Source organism: Xenia sp. Carnegie-2017, unplaced genomic scaffold (genome assembly GCF_021976095.1).
Source record: "Xenia sp. Carnegie-2017 unplaced genomic scaffold, XeniaSp_v1 HiC_scaffold_20, whole genome shotgun sequence".
Classification (NCBI taxonomy): Eukaryota; Metazoa; Cnidaria; class Anthozoa; order Malacalcyonacea; family Xeniidae; genus Xenia; species Xenia sp. Carnegie-2017.
In genome coordinates this window covers 13290502-13304539 of record NW_025813483.1, presented here as the reverse complement: position 1 = coordinate 13304539, position 14038 = coordinate 13290502, and the positions used below count along the sequence as shown (strand labels likewise).

Here is a 14038-nt window from a genome sequence, read left to right as displayed (position 1 = left end):
GGCATTGGAATTTCCGGAGGTTTAAAAGGATCTAAAGGTGACAATGATAGCAGTGGTAGTGAGACATCTGATGGTAACGGTGGAAGAATAAAAGAAAACTAAAATCTCCAAACGTAGACATAAAAGCGAAAGCAAGTGCCGATAAAGACAAAGATGGAAAATCTGGCTTTAACCTTCCTAAATTTCACATGCCCAAATTTGGTTTTGGTGGCAGTGGAAAGTCCAAAGGAAAATCAAGCAAAAAAGGAAAAAAGAAAGGTTTTGAAATGGAAGGAGACGTTAAATTGCCTTCTGGTGAAGTAGAAGGTGATATTCCCAAAGTTAGCATTGACACTGATCTTCAAAATGAGCCACCTTCTCTGAGTTACAGTGGCAGTGATACTTCGGACGGGCATGGAGGAAGGATCAAGAGGAAACTGAAACTACCATCGGGTGACATAAACATTTCTGGAGGTTTGAAAGGACCAAAAGGGGATGCAGAGAGCAGTGACAGTGATACGTCTGACGGCAAAGGTGGAAGGATAAAACGTAAGTTGAAACTTCCTTCAGGTGGTATTGGCATTCCTGGCGGAATTAAAGGAGATGGTGACAGTAGTGGTAGTGAAACATCGGATGGAAAAGGCGGAAGAATAAAACGAAAGTTGAAATTGCCTTCTGGTGGTGTTAGTATTTCCGGTGGAATCAAAGGCGATGGTGATGTCAGTGGTAGTGATACTTCTGACGGTAAAGGCGGCAGAATAAAGCGAAAATTGAAACTGCCTTCTGGTGGTATTGGTATTTCCGGAGGTTTAAAAGGATCTAAAGGTGACAGTGATAGCAGTGGTAGTGAAACATCTGATGGTAAAGGTGGAAGAATAAAACGAAAATTGAAACTACCTTCTGGTGGCATTGGTATTTCTGGAGATTTAAAAGGATCGAAAGGTGACAGTGATAGCAGTGGTAGTGAGACATCTGATGGTAAAGGTGGAAGAATAAAACGAAAGTTAAAACTGCCTTCTGGTGGCATTGGAATTTCCGGAGGTTTAAAAGGATCTAAAGGTGACAATGATAGCAGTGGTAGTGAGACATCTGATGGTAACGGTGGAAGAATAAAAGAAAACTAAAATCTCCAAACGTAGACATAAAAGCGAAAGCAAGTGCCGATAAAGACAAAGATGGAAAATCTGGCTTTAACCTTCCTAAATTTCACATGCCCAAATTTGGTTTTGGTGGCAGTGGAAAGTCCAAAGGAAAATCAAGCAAAAAAGGAAAAAAGAAAGGTTTTGAAATGGAAGGAGACGTTAAATTGCCTTCTGGTGAAGTAGAAGGTGATATTCCCAAAGTTAGCATTGACACTGATCTTCAAAATGAACCACCTTCTCTGAGTTACAGTGGCAGTGATACTTCGGACGGGCATGGAGGAAGGATCAAGAGGAAACTGAAACTACCATCGGGTGACATAAACATTTCTGGAGGTTTGAAAGGACCAAAAGGGGATGCAGAGAGCAGTGACAGTGATACGTCTGACGGCAAAGGTGGAAGGATAAAACGTAAGTTGAAACTTCCTTCAGGTGGTATTGGCATTTCTGGCGGAATTAAAGGAGATGGTGACAGTAGTGGTAGTGAAACATCCGATGGAAAAGGCGGAAGAATAAAACGAAAGTTGAAATTGCCTTCTGGTGGTGTTAGTATTTCCGGTGGAATCAAAGGCGATGGTGATGTCAGTGGTAGTGATACTTCTGACGGTAAAGGCGGCAGAATAAAGCGAAAATTGAAACTGCCTTCTGGTGGTATTGGTATTTCCGGAGGTTTAAAAGGATCTAAAGGTGACAGTGATAGCAGTGGTAGTGAAACATCTGATGGTAAAGGTGGAAGAATAAAACGAAAATTGAAACTACCTTCTGGTGGCATTGGTATTTCTGGAGATTTAAAAGGATCGAAAGGTGACAGTGATAGCAGTGGTAGTGAGACATCTGATGGTAAAGGTGGAAGAATAAAACGAAAGTTAAAACTGCCTTCTGGTGGCATTGGAATTTCCGGAGGTTTAAAAGGATCTAAAGGTGACAATGATAGCAGTGGTAGTGAGACATCTGATGGTAACGGTGGAAGAATAAAAAGAAAACTAAAATCTCCAAACGTAGACATAAAAGCCAAAGCAAGTGCCGATAAAGACAAAGATGGAAAATCTGGCTTTAACCTTCCTAAATTTCACATGCCCAAATTTGGTTTTGGTGGCAGTGGAAAGTCCAAAGGAAAATCAAGCAAAAAAGGAAAAAAGAAAGGTTTTGAAATGGAAGGAGACGTTAAATTGCCTTCTGGTGAAGTAGAAGGTGATATTCCCAAAGTTAGCATTGACACTGATCTTCAAAATGAACCATCTTCTCTGAGTTACAGTGGCAGTGATACTTCTGACGGGCACGGAGGAAGGATCAAGAGGAAGCTGAAAGCACCATTGGGTGACATAAACATTTCTGGAGGTTTGAAAGGACCAAAAGGAGATGCAGATAGCAGTGACAGTGATACGTCTGACGGCAAAGGTGGAAGGATAAAACGTAAGGTGAAAATGCGAAGTTCTACTGAAGATGCAAAGTATTCCAGCAGTATTAGTCCCAAAAGAATGAAATTTAAATTGCCTAAATTTGGATTTGGTGGTAGCAAGAAGGAGAAGAATGCAGAGATTGTGAAAGAAGTGGATTCATCATCGTCTGAAGATCAGCTAGTTTTGGATAAATTTGAGATACCGAATTTTGATATTGATGTGAAAACCGTTTCTTCTGATGCTAGCAAAGAATTCAAGATCGATTTGGAACAGAAGCCAGCACCAGTTGTAATTTCAGCTTCACAAGAAAAGCCCGTTTTTACTGGTCCTACCCGACAATCATCTGCATCAGGAGATTTAATTTCATCCACAGATATTTCTATGAACGCTGACATCCCTGGTGAGTCTGTTTCGCCCTATGGTTCGACAATAGTTTGTGATGAAAAATTTACTCGAACATCTCGCGTGTTACCAGATTTACAGTACGATGTCGATTATGGTGATATTGACTTTGGTGATGTCGATTCAGACTTTCAACTTCCATTGTCTCAAATTGAAAGCAATATCAGTGTGTCGTCCGAAGGTGGAGGCTTATATTCAGCTCCTGGTGGAATTGATGCTGACTTTGACAAAAACGACGACGGCGAGCAAGAACGAAAAATACATCAAAAACCTAGTGGTCCATTAGTTTTTGAAGATATTACACGTTCCTCTCGCGATAAACCAGATATCAGCCATGAGGTTGACTTTAGTACGATTGATTTTGATTTTGATGTTCCATCGATTCAAGTGAAACAAAACTCGGGTGTTTCTCCTGCACTTCCAAAGGAAAAAGGAAAAATTGAGGTAAACTCAGGTCCTAAATCTTCCTTTCTTTCCAATATGAACACATCTACGACAAGCTATAGCACCACCAGCGTAACAAAATCAGTCACGTTGAAAACTACCATTGAGAGCAAAGTGGAATCCGGTGCTGATGTTAATGATCTCGATACGCAGATTAACGCTATGGAACCTGGAGATATTACGGAGTTGATAAGATCATCGTCTCGTAGCGGACGTTTGAGTCTGGAAACCAAGGGAGTCGGGAATAGCCGTAGACCTGTGTCCATGGACGTATCGAAGAGTGGAGCAAGAACTTTGCTAAGTATTGCCAATTCTCAGCGCTCTCTTTCTAGTGAGAATATAAAAGAAGAAACGACACGTCGTCCAAAATCTGTGACTGTGATACTTAAAGAAGATGATGGTAAAATGACAGCATCAGTAAGCACACCAAAATCTCCATCAATGCGTGTTTACACAAAACAAGGAAATCCTGATGTCGGTCTTCAAGGTCTGAAAGAAATCGCCGTGGAGGAACAGCATGGAGGATTGGACCGAGTATCTGTTCAGAAACAAGTGAGTAGCTCAACTACCTCGTCTTCAAGAACCACTGTGACGACACAAACGTACATTCGTCAAGGACCAAGCTCACCATCATCTTACCCTGAACTTCTTGACAAGGAAATCAGACAAGTAAAAGCGTCCTCCGAGAAGGGAAGTGATACTTTAGAAGAAAGACGTCGTTGGTCGATGGAAAAGCGGTCGCAGTGGATGTTATCGAGTCCAAAGTCGGATTCTGACGGAGGAGAAGAGAAACGGTTGACGCTGCGCGATCGCAAAAAACTACAACAAGTTGATGACGAAAACAAAAACCAACCAATCAAACGCTGACATCACTAACTCTCATTTAATGAAACACAAATTTCGGTACTAACATTTTTTTGGCTAAACTAGGTATATTAGTTATGATATATTTTCATATCGAGAAATCTTCGTATCATTAGTCTAGAAACAGGTTTTCATACGACCATAGTAATTGTTATTTTGTAAAAATATTTGAAACACGAGCCTTTCGATATTTAACTATGTAACGAGTTCGTGTTAACGTATTAGTTTTAAACTATTGTACGTTTTCTAAGATCCTTCTGTTCTAAATTTTAACATGTTTGAAAATGTGGAACTCGGAAAAGTACACTCAGTTTGAATACAAATGCGTTCAAAATGACGTTTTTTTCTAGAAAATATTTAGTGGAATTTTATGCATGTGAATTTTCAGGACTTGCAAACAAAAACGGTAAATATTGTTCGTAGACTTTTATTTCTTTTTTCCCTTAATACTTTAACAAGCAAATACTTTGAATAAAATCATATTTAGTCGTAAATTTTCTTGTTGTCTTTCTTTTTACAAAACTATACTGGCCCGCACATTTCTCCCCAACTATATTGCCCAATTATAGTAAAAAAATGTTTTTGATGGTTCTAAAAAGAGCTGTTTTAAAAACTAAAAGACACGACACATTTTGGCAGGATTACTCATCAGGTGTCAACGTCTGCTAAATGAAATGCCGTCTGCCGAAATGCATCGTGTCTTTTAGTTTTCAAAACAGTTCTTTTTACAACTTTTTAGCTTGTGTTTTGGTTGTCAAAAAGTTCTTTTTAGAAATCTTAGGTTATTTTGGCCATTCACGATGGCAATTGCTATCTTTAAAACAATTTTAGATTTGTCGCCACGACTAAGTCTCTATTATACTGATCAAATACATTGCTTGACTAGAATACATACACAAACGTAAATACAATATTAATTGCACTTGGACAAAATTGCATTGTTTTCAATATCAACAAGTAGAACGATTGTCACAAATCGAACCAATTTGCTGGACATGGTATTGACTGTTATGGAGAAACAATTGAAGACCTGCTGCAAGTCCATTGTACTGTACAAAGAAATGATCACTAAAGTGTGATTGATAACAAATGAAATCAAGGACATTGGCTTTAAAGTTTTATTACGTCGCACGTAACATGATAAATGAATTGATACACTCCAGCTATACAGATAAAAGTCAATTCTTGGCCTTTTGAGTGGAGCTCAGTTGAATAAATACCTTTGACAAGCGCCACCACAAGGTTTCAACCCGCGAGAGCTAATGGAAAATCTTGATGTTTTAGGCTACTTGGTAAGCCATTCCAAAGAGAACTATATACCTCTTTGCATATACATCGTACATAGTCTGGCTGAAACACTTTTGAGAACTACATCTTGTCATGATTTTATCCCCATACACTCTTTAACCACGTATTGCAAATTTGGTTCTCTTTTTATAATACAAATACAGCCCCAACAGTGACTTGATCATAATTTGCTCATTTCATATCGTCTCTTTTCTTCCAGGAAACTATGTCCGACATAGAGAATCGACCACTTGCCAATATACGTCGAAAGTCTTCAAAAACTCCTAGAAGATCTTTTTCAAGTCCACAGGTCAGACTACAACGATTGTCCGATATTGCAACTGTTGGCATTCCAACAGCTAAACATGTCCGTCATTTGTCTGATGACCGTCGGACGGACGATCGTGAACCAAGCCGTCCACCATTACTGACATATAACAACTACGCAATAGCAACGCCGCTGTCCGAATGCTCTCCGAACTCAAGATCATACCCTTTGTTCTATTCTATACCGTTATCTGACGAACCGAGCTCTCGTTGGCTTCATGGCAACATCGGAATGATTAGAAGCAAGTCATTAGATAAATTGGATGAGATTATGCGCAATGATCCAATCTTAGGTGAAGATTATCACCACAATTCTATGTCGTCATTAATGTCAATAAAAACACAAGAGAACGTACACAACAAAAGCAAATCTCGTCGTTCGCGCAACGATCGCCCGAGAAGCCAGATTTTGCCACCGACCTATCTTCAAGTACCCGCAGTAACAGGACTTTCAAACTTGGAAGTCGCTAGCAGCGAGAACATGCGCGTGATGCAAAGAACCGACTACCACTCACCGTCCCGAGTCGTGAGACGAATTCCACAGGACGATACGGTGAGTTTCTCGGATGCAGAACATCGAAGGTTATCAAAGGAGGAACAGACGCAGATCGTTCAACGTTGGATTAACGAAATGGTCGAGCAAAAAAAAGCAGAAGAGTTGCAAAGAGGGAATGCTACAAGAAATTTATCACGTAGACAAAGATCTACAAAGTTGAAGAAGAAGAGTCAGTCCGTACAAGATCATGGATCTCGTAGCAGAAAATCTGCAAGACGACACACTTTGGATGATATTGACTTTACTGCAGAAATAGACGATTCCAAATTAAGGCATTTTGGTAGTGATCCCAGTTTTAAAATCGAAATGACCACAGATGAAGGAAGAGCTAACTTCTGGGAAATGCAGGCAACGACATTAGGTGATGGTAGATATTCACAATCAAAGACACAAAGCACCTTAGGTGAAGTTGATGAAAGATTTGTTCCCGATCGTAGGAATTTGTTTCCTGATTCAACGAAAAGGTTAGGAATGTCCAACCCTGATACACCCCTTCTATCGCATCTTTTGTCAGGGGAGAGTAGTATATGCTAGTGTTGGCCTTACTTTAGTTTAGTTTAGCATAAAATTCACCCCATTAAAATCATAGCAGAATGTAAATGCACTTCCAGCGGATTTTATGATGAATGAAGCCAATGCGCAATTTTAAAGTCTAAAATAGTCCTAAAATAACGGGATAGACTTGCTCAAAAACGCTTCTGTTAAAGTAGATGTATATACAAGCACTCCTCAATACTAGAAGATAAACGTTTTAAAAAATCTGTAAAATGTCAATTCTTCATTTTTAATAATTTAATTTACTTGGAAAATGTAAAATTACTAACCACTGCATTGCTGTAGGATAACAAGGACATTTTTTTCTTTCCTCTGCGTTTCAATTCCAGTTCATCAATATCACTCAATATCCCCAACTGGAAGAAATTCATGAAAATGGTGCTCTCAAAGCGCTCCAAAGTATAGATTAGCAATGTCTCGTTGACTTTGAAAGATATAGTCTGTTGAGAATATAATAGAGTCTTTTGAGATACATCCATAACGAAGGCGAAGAATGTTATCATATTTGAATAAATTGCTGTTAAAGATTAGTGCGGAAGGTGAGTAAGTGATATTTTAGATAAATTATAGCGTTTAAGCGCTCTTTTTCAAAAAGGAAGAAATAGATAGTTACATACATACCCCCAAGAAAGTAAACAAGATTACAACTGTTACAAAAGACAAATTCACGATTTTTGATGTTTGTTTTTGAATTTTCAATTGAACTTTCAAATTATATTAGCAAATTCTTTACATAAATAAAAGTAATATTTTTTTACGATTTTCGTTGGCAGTCTTCTTGTATTGCAGGCTAGTGACGTCACATGGATTCCAAAATATTTGCCAACTAATTAGTGTTTCCACAAGTGAATTTCTAAATTGAAGATACCCTTTTGTCAAATTTCCTGCAAAATATTGTCGAATTTCTTTCAAAATTTATATAAAATGTAAGTAACACCCATATAAAAGTGGTTTTAAAAGCCCAATTCGCTATGACTTCCAGTCGATCTTATGCAGTACAAGTGCACATTTCCTGAAATTTTATTTGGCATCATATTTCCTGCAATGTGGAAACAACACCGACACCGCCATCAACAACAATCTTACAAATATTGTACTGTAGGAGAAAAAGTGTAAAGTCTTTGCTGGGACAGAAGTCTCAAAACTAATGGGATTTGTGTTATAAGATGAAGGTCGTTTCATTACATGGCAGATTGTCCTAAGTTTCGGTCAAACTCATTTTCCAGTAATAGCTCGCTACCAAGCGGCGAAGTAGATCATGTCGAACTGTTGTCATCTCAACTTGCTGTATTGCTTCAATCGTCAGAATTCACCGATGTGACTTTCATTGTCGAAGATAAAAGCTTTCCAGCTCACCGAGCGTTCTTGGCTTCGAGATGCGAATACTTTCGTGCGCTTCTCTATGGAGGTATGCGTGAATCATGGTCACAAAGAGAAATTGTGCTGAATGACATTTCAGCAAGGTCATTTGACTCAATATTGAAGTATATATACACTGGGCGAGTGCATTTACGTGACCTTGGTCATGAGCATGTATTGGATCTTCTTGGGCTTGCACACAAGTATGGCTTTCTGGCTTTGGAAAGTGCAATATCAGGCTACCTTAAGGGGAATCTAGATCTACATAGTATTTGGGGAATATTTGATGTAGCTTGTCTGTACCAACTTGATGAGGTTTTGGAAACCTGCTTGACATTTGCAGATATGCATGCTGTAGAGATTTTACGATGCCTTAGTGAATTTTCTAGTTTGTCGGAGGCTGCTGTTGTCAGTATGGTAAAGAGGGATTCATTTTGTGCACCCGAGATTGATATTTTTCGAGCAATACAATGTTGGATTGTGGAAAACCCAGATACAGACAAGAAGGTAACATCGTATTTGAGACTATCCTTAATCAGCTTGCATGATCTCTTCCACATAGTGAAGCCTTCTGGCCTTTTTACTGCTGATGATATTTTGGATGCTATACAAGTTCAAACTGAAAGTCAGCAGACACAACTCAAATTCAGGGGTCACTTGGGTAAGTGTTTTTGATGTTATCTGGGCTACTACATTTGCATTGATGTTTATTCCGAACTTTCTTATAAACATGCCAAATATATTATCCAATTCAAAAGTTTATAAATTTAAAATCAGGTCTAAAAACATGCATTTAAAATTTATTACAGTGCTTACAAATTGAGATTTCTGATTTGTCATATGTCATGACTTTTTCAGCAAGTTTTAGCAAAATTCACAATTTTTTCCGTGTATGACATATGCTGTTAAGATCAGCTATTTCTCAAACAAATATATCATACTGGGTGTATTCCTGTAAAAATTCATTTCCAATGATTTCCACATTTCTTTTCTGCAGATTTGGATGAGAATGTGGCATTGCCTCACCTTGGAGCGGAAGTGATTGAAGGAGAGTTTCCTGAAGCCTTGCTTGACTTAGACACAACCAGTTTTGATATGGACAAGGGTTTTACCCTTCATTACTTGGAGGAAGGCCGTTCTATTACCATCCGCCTTGGTCGTCCAACAATTATTAACACCATTAAATTGTTGCTTTGGGATCGAGACATGCGCTCATATTCCTATTGCATTGAAGTCTCTATGGACAATGTTGATTGGTTGAGAATTATAGACTACTCCAAGTATCTCTGTCATTCTTGGCAAACTTTATATTTCAAAGCTAGAGTTGTGAGGTATTGCTACTTTTTCATTTCGTCATCATAGCTATGTTGTGATTAAGTTGTTGAGTCTTACATGGAATACTATGATTCAATTGATCAGTGTTTATTTTTAGATACGTTCGTCTGATTGGGACCCATAATACTGTGAATAGAATCTTTCATGTTGTGCATTTTGAGTGCATGTTCTCTTCGCAGACCTTTGAGATAGGCGAAGACAACATCATAAGTAAGAAAATTTTATTTTTACTAGACATTGTCTCCCATTGTGATAAATTTGGTATAATCTAGCCAATACTTATTTCCATCAATGTAGTCCCAAGAGAAAATGTTGCAAGTACTCAGGCAAGTGCAACCGTTATTGAAGGAGTCAGTCGTAGCCGTAATGTCCTTTTAAACACTGACATCAAAAACTATGACTGGGACTCTGGCTACACATGTCACCAACTTGGCAGTGGTGCCATTGTTATTCAATTGGCACAACCTTATATCATTGATTCTTTTCGGTAGGTTGTCTTTGGAAGATGGTTTGTGTAAGTAGCTGGCCAAACTATGAAATTAACGCTGTGATTATTTGCCATTATGTTACTGCATCTAGACAGGAGAGTTCATCATCATTTGGAAGAGCTATACCTGTACTTTTTTTATTTCAGCTTGCTTCTATGGGACTGTGATGATAGAACATATAGTTACTATATTGAGGTGTCAAATGATCGACAAAACTGGGAAATTGTGTCTGATTGTACAAAAGAGGAATGCAGGTATTGAGGTTATTCAAAACTAATACAGATTATTTGGGACTGACAGTATTAAATTATATTTTTCTACATAGGTCTTGGCAAACTGCAAAATTTTCTCCAAGGATTGTAACCTTCATCAGAATAACAGGAACAAGAAACAGTGTGAACGAGGTATAGTGGTACTAGTATGCCAAATATGTATTCAAGAGTTATCTTTGTCCAATAAATGTAGAAAGTTTTTTTGCTTAGCATGTATAGCATAGGAAATACTAACATAGGAAGTTGGCACTCAAATTAGAGGTTGTTTGTTTCTTCAAAATATTGATATTTCAGTGTTTAACATTTAGGTATTTCATTGTGTCCATTTTGAATGTCCAGCCAGTGTAATCAAGAAAGAAAAAGCCAAAAATGGAAAGAGCAATAAGTAAATGAAAAAGAATTTTCTTGTTGCATATTATAATTTATACTTGGATATTTTGCCATGTAAGTTGTAGAGAAAATAATAAATTCAAAATACTATTAAGTTGTACTTAATAATAAATGTAAATATATTTTTGATGAATCATTATTTAAAGGTTCCTTCGTGCTTTGATAAATGTAAAAGTTACTTAGGATTGCACAACTATTCTTTGGCAAAAATAAAGCGATATAAGATATTTAAACAAAATATCAGGTACACATACAATGACATCAACAGGTTGTTTCAGAAAGCAAGAACTCTAATCAAATTTTGTGACATGTGACAAAGCACACTAATATTGTTACAAGAAATTAATTTCAGTCTTACCATTGAATTTATGTATAGGAACTTAATCTAAATTAACATAAATTCGAGAGAAAGACATGGTTTGAAAGACTCGTGAGTAAGAATTCCAAACCAATCAAATCTCTTAATTTTGGGGCAGCACATTTGATTCATTCTAGAGGTATACTCTGTGACATTTAGTGCTTTTTCCCAGAAACATTTCATTGTTCTCACATTCAACAATAACAATTAAAAAAGTCTTGAAAGACTTTATAATAAGGATATTATTTTTTACTTTAAGCACTGCAGATATGTATCGGTCTAAAACAATCACTCAGTCATCAAAATTCAAAAACCAACTATTTGTTTTGTCAATGCATAACGTTGGAATTTGAAATTTTAAACAGTAGGCAGCACTTCCGCGTTTACTAACCTCTAGTAGAATCCATATAATTGAGACAACTTCATGTAAGTTAAATCAATTGTCTCCAACCCACGGTGATAAATACGCAGAAGCTTTCAGGCTTGAGCACATTCTACTTGAATTTTCAACTTATTTAGCACGAATTAAGAAACAAGATATATATTATGGTCTAGCGATTTTACCATTTAGTGAGTGCGGTCGTATCAATTAATCAACTCACGAATGGTTGATTTGTAGAAGTGCACGGTTATTCTAACCAGATCATCAAAATACTATGCTTACAAAATCCGAAGCGGATTGATGTTGTCGAAGAATTGCAGTATGATGGCATTCATCTCAAGCGTGGATTTGATTTTCAAATTCTATATTGTTTTGTTATTTGTTGAGTCTGGCAAGAGTGAACAGTTGATTTATGAAACCACAGGAGAGGTTGGTGGTGGTAATATGACATATTACAGTCTGACGCAAAAGGGGTCTATCACATTAATCCTAGAAACAATACATGGTGATGCTGATATTTACATCTCAGAAACAAATGGAAAGCCTGATTATAATGACTATGATTTGCAATCAGCAACATGTGGCAAAGATGTTGTTACAATACCCATTGAATTTCACCGTCCTGTAGGTATTGGTATATTCGGACATGTGTACCATCCTCTATCAAAATACAGCCTATTTGTTGTGTCTGATTACAATGAAAGTGAATCAGAACACAACTACTCTCCTATGAATAGGGAGAACAATTCAGAGAATTGGTTGTTTTGGGCAGTTGTGAACATTTTAAAGATATTGCTTGAGATTTTGGCTTGAAAAAATTGATTTTTCTTTCCCTGCATACATAAGCAAAATACATTATCACAAAACTCCAAAAACAAATATTTAATCTAGTATTGAATCAAGCCAATCTTCCATCTCATCCTTTGTGTCACTAGAAGTTTTTGATTCTTTGGGAATATCACATGTTGTACTCATATTTTCTTCCTGGAAAAGATATTTAGAAAGATCAGAGTGGATGAGATCATTGCAATGTAATGAGTTAATTCATGAACAAAATTTCTTTTTACTTTCATTTTTGTCTGCTTTTCTTCATTTACAAGTAAATCATTTCTTTCAAATTGCTTCAAATATTCTTGTTTATTTAATTGGCTAGTTTCTGGGAAAACCTGTTGCTTGACCTCATGAACAGTTTGTTTTCTCACATCTTCCTCGGGACTAGAAACTAATTTAGTTTTGTTCAAAATATTGAAGCTTATTTTGTTGGACGATTCATTATTTTTTGACAGTTCTATGTAATCATTTCTTGTCTTGTCAATATGGAAGTGGAGACTAGGTGACTTCTCTGAATAGCTTGTCGAAGGTTTAAAAAAATTGTCTTCCTGAAAAGGGAAATAGAAAATGAAGTAAAAAAATAACCTAATGGTTAAATAGCATGTCAAATTTGGTGCTTTGAAGGACCATTCTACCTTTAAAATTGTGCAATATTTCTCTTCAATGTCTAGACGTTTCCCAAGTGGAATTTTTTTCAAAGATTCCACCAAAGCATCACAATTAATAGATAGAAACGATTGATCTAACAGATGAGAGAAATGTTCACACCTTCATCCTAGTTAGGATATTGAACTTTTAAATTGACTCGGTCTTCACATTGTTAATGGGACAAACCTTACTTGCTTCTGTGTTTATATTTTCCCAATCCTTTTCACTTTTGAATTGAAAATGAGATCCTTGACTTGCTTAGTTTTTAATGAATTAAACACAAAATGTTCTGTTTAATATTTAAATTTGAAAGTTATCCAATCATCACTACAGCTTACTTGCTTTTTCATGAAGAGTTTGGAAGTCTTCTCCTATTTTCCTGGAAGCACCATCTGGGTAATCTGAAGTGTCATGCAGCTCTTCATCTATTATAAACAAAAAAAACAGCATTGTCTTTACTCAAAACAATAGAAAACAAACAAGTTAAACAACCAGAACCTGGTAAATAATACTATGATTGGTAACTATACAACTTACAAGTGTTCTGTATACAAAATTATAAAAGCTTATTATGACATTTTACCATCAATTTCTTCATATCTTCGCCAATTGCTTTCTATCTTTCGCCGTGAGAATCCTCTCTTATTCTCTGTATCACTATCACCCTCGCTCGTTCCAGGAGCAGGAACTAATTCGTTTGAAACCACTGTCTGTTCTCTTTTATTTGTTGAAGAGATTTGCTGTTTTCTTCTATACTCTGCACTTTTCTTCTTCTTGTGTTGGTCGGGACGCATTTTCACCATCAATTTATGAAATCTATGCCCATTTAGTTGAAATCACAAATAGAAACACAACAGTCCACTGACGACTGTCCAATTATGGTGGACAAACTGGTAAGCATCCACTAAAATGACACCATGTCTTTGGGTCACATTCTGCAGGAATTTTAAAACCATTAATAACAAAAAAATGGTTCAAAGTAACTGAAAGAAACAAAGCTACTTGTAGCTGAAGTCTTTACT

The 14038-nt window shown here is 36.9% G+C and overlaps 4 protein-coding genes and 1 long non-coding RNA gene across 7 annotated transcripts; 3 read left to right on the top strand and 2 right to left on the bottom strand.

Moving 5' to 3' along the window:
- Positions 1-106: 106 nt before the first annotated feature.
- Positions 107-4722, top strand: LOC124441889 (protein AHNAK2-like). Its single transcript, XM_046992364.1, has 2 exons — positions 107-825; positions 1473-4722. Exons 1-2 carry the CDS (start codon positions 189-191, stop codon positions 4229-4231), a joined length of 3396 nt encoding a protein of 1131 aa, XP_046848320.1. The 5' UTR covers positions 107-188; the 3' UTR covers positions 4232-4722.
- A 2902-nt stretch (positions 4723-7624) lies between these two features.
- LOC124441894 lies at positions 7625-8225 on the bottom strand. Of its 2 annotated transcripts, none has more exons than XR_006947025.1 (2): positions 8139-8225; positions 7625-7837 (listed from the first exon to the last, which is right to left on the bottom strand). It is a non-coding gene; the product is annotated as an uncharacterized LOC124441894 (long non-coding RNA). The 2 variants fall into 2 exon arrangements; XR_006947024.1 differs by having other exon boundaries at positions 7625-7806; positions 8139-8221.
- LOC124441890 (BTB/POZ domain-containing protein 9-like) lies at positions 7831-11035 on the top strand. Of its 2 annotated transcripts, XM_046992366.1 has the most exons (8): positions 7831-8973; positions 9310-9643; positions 9745-9857; positions 9945-9973; positions 10139-10161; positions 10282-10389; positions 10461-10539; positions 10716-11035. In XM_046992366.1, the coding sequence occupies exons 1-8, from the start codon at positions 8139-8141 to the stop codon at positions 10794-10796; spliced, it is 1602 nt and encodes a 533-aa protein (XP_046848322.1). In that variant the 5' UTR covers positions 7831-8138; the 3' UTR covers positions 10797-11035. The 2 variants fall into 2 exon arrangements, with proteins under 2 accessions (XP_046848322.1, XP_046848321.1); XM_046992365.1 differs by lacking the exon at positions 10139-10161 and having other exon boundaries at positions 7994-8973; positions 9945-10134.
- Positions 11036-11861: 826 nt separating this feature from the next.
- On the top strand, positions 11862-12350 carry LOC124441727 (UPF0669 protein v1g209471-like). Its single transcript, XM_046992193.1, has one exon. The coding sequence runs from the start codon at positions 11862-11864 to the stop codon at positions 12348-12350; it is 489 nt and encodes a 162-aa protein (XP_046848149.1).
- Positions 12351-12404: 54 nt separating this feature from the next.
- Positions 12405-13877, bottom strand: LOC124442706 (cell death regulator Aven-like). Its single transcript, XM_046993196.1, has 6 exons — positions 13600-13877; positions 13355-13441; positions 13208-13273; positions 13004-13110; positions 12605-12916; positions 12405-12521 (listed from the first exon to the last, which is right to left on the bottom strand). The coding sequence occupies exons 1-6, from the start codon at positions 13817-13819 to the stop codon at positions 12420-12422; spliced, it is 894 nt and encodes a 297-aa protein (XP_046849152.1). The 5' UTR covers positions 13820-13877; the 3' UTR covers positions 12405-12419.
- Positions 13878-14038: the final 161 nt, after the last annotated feature.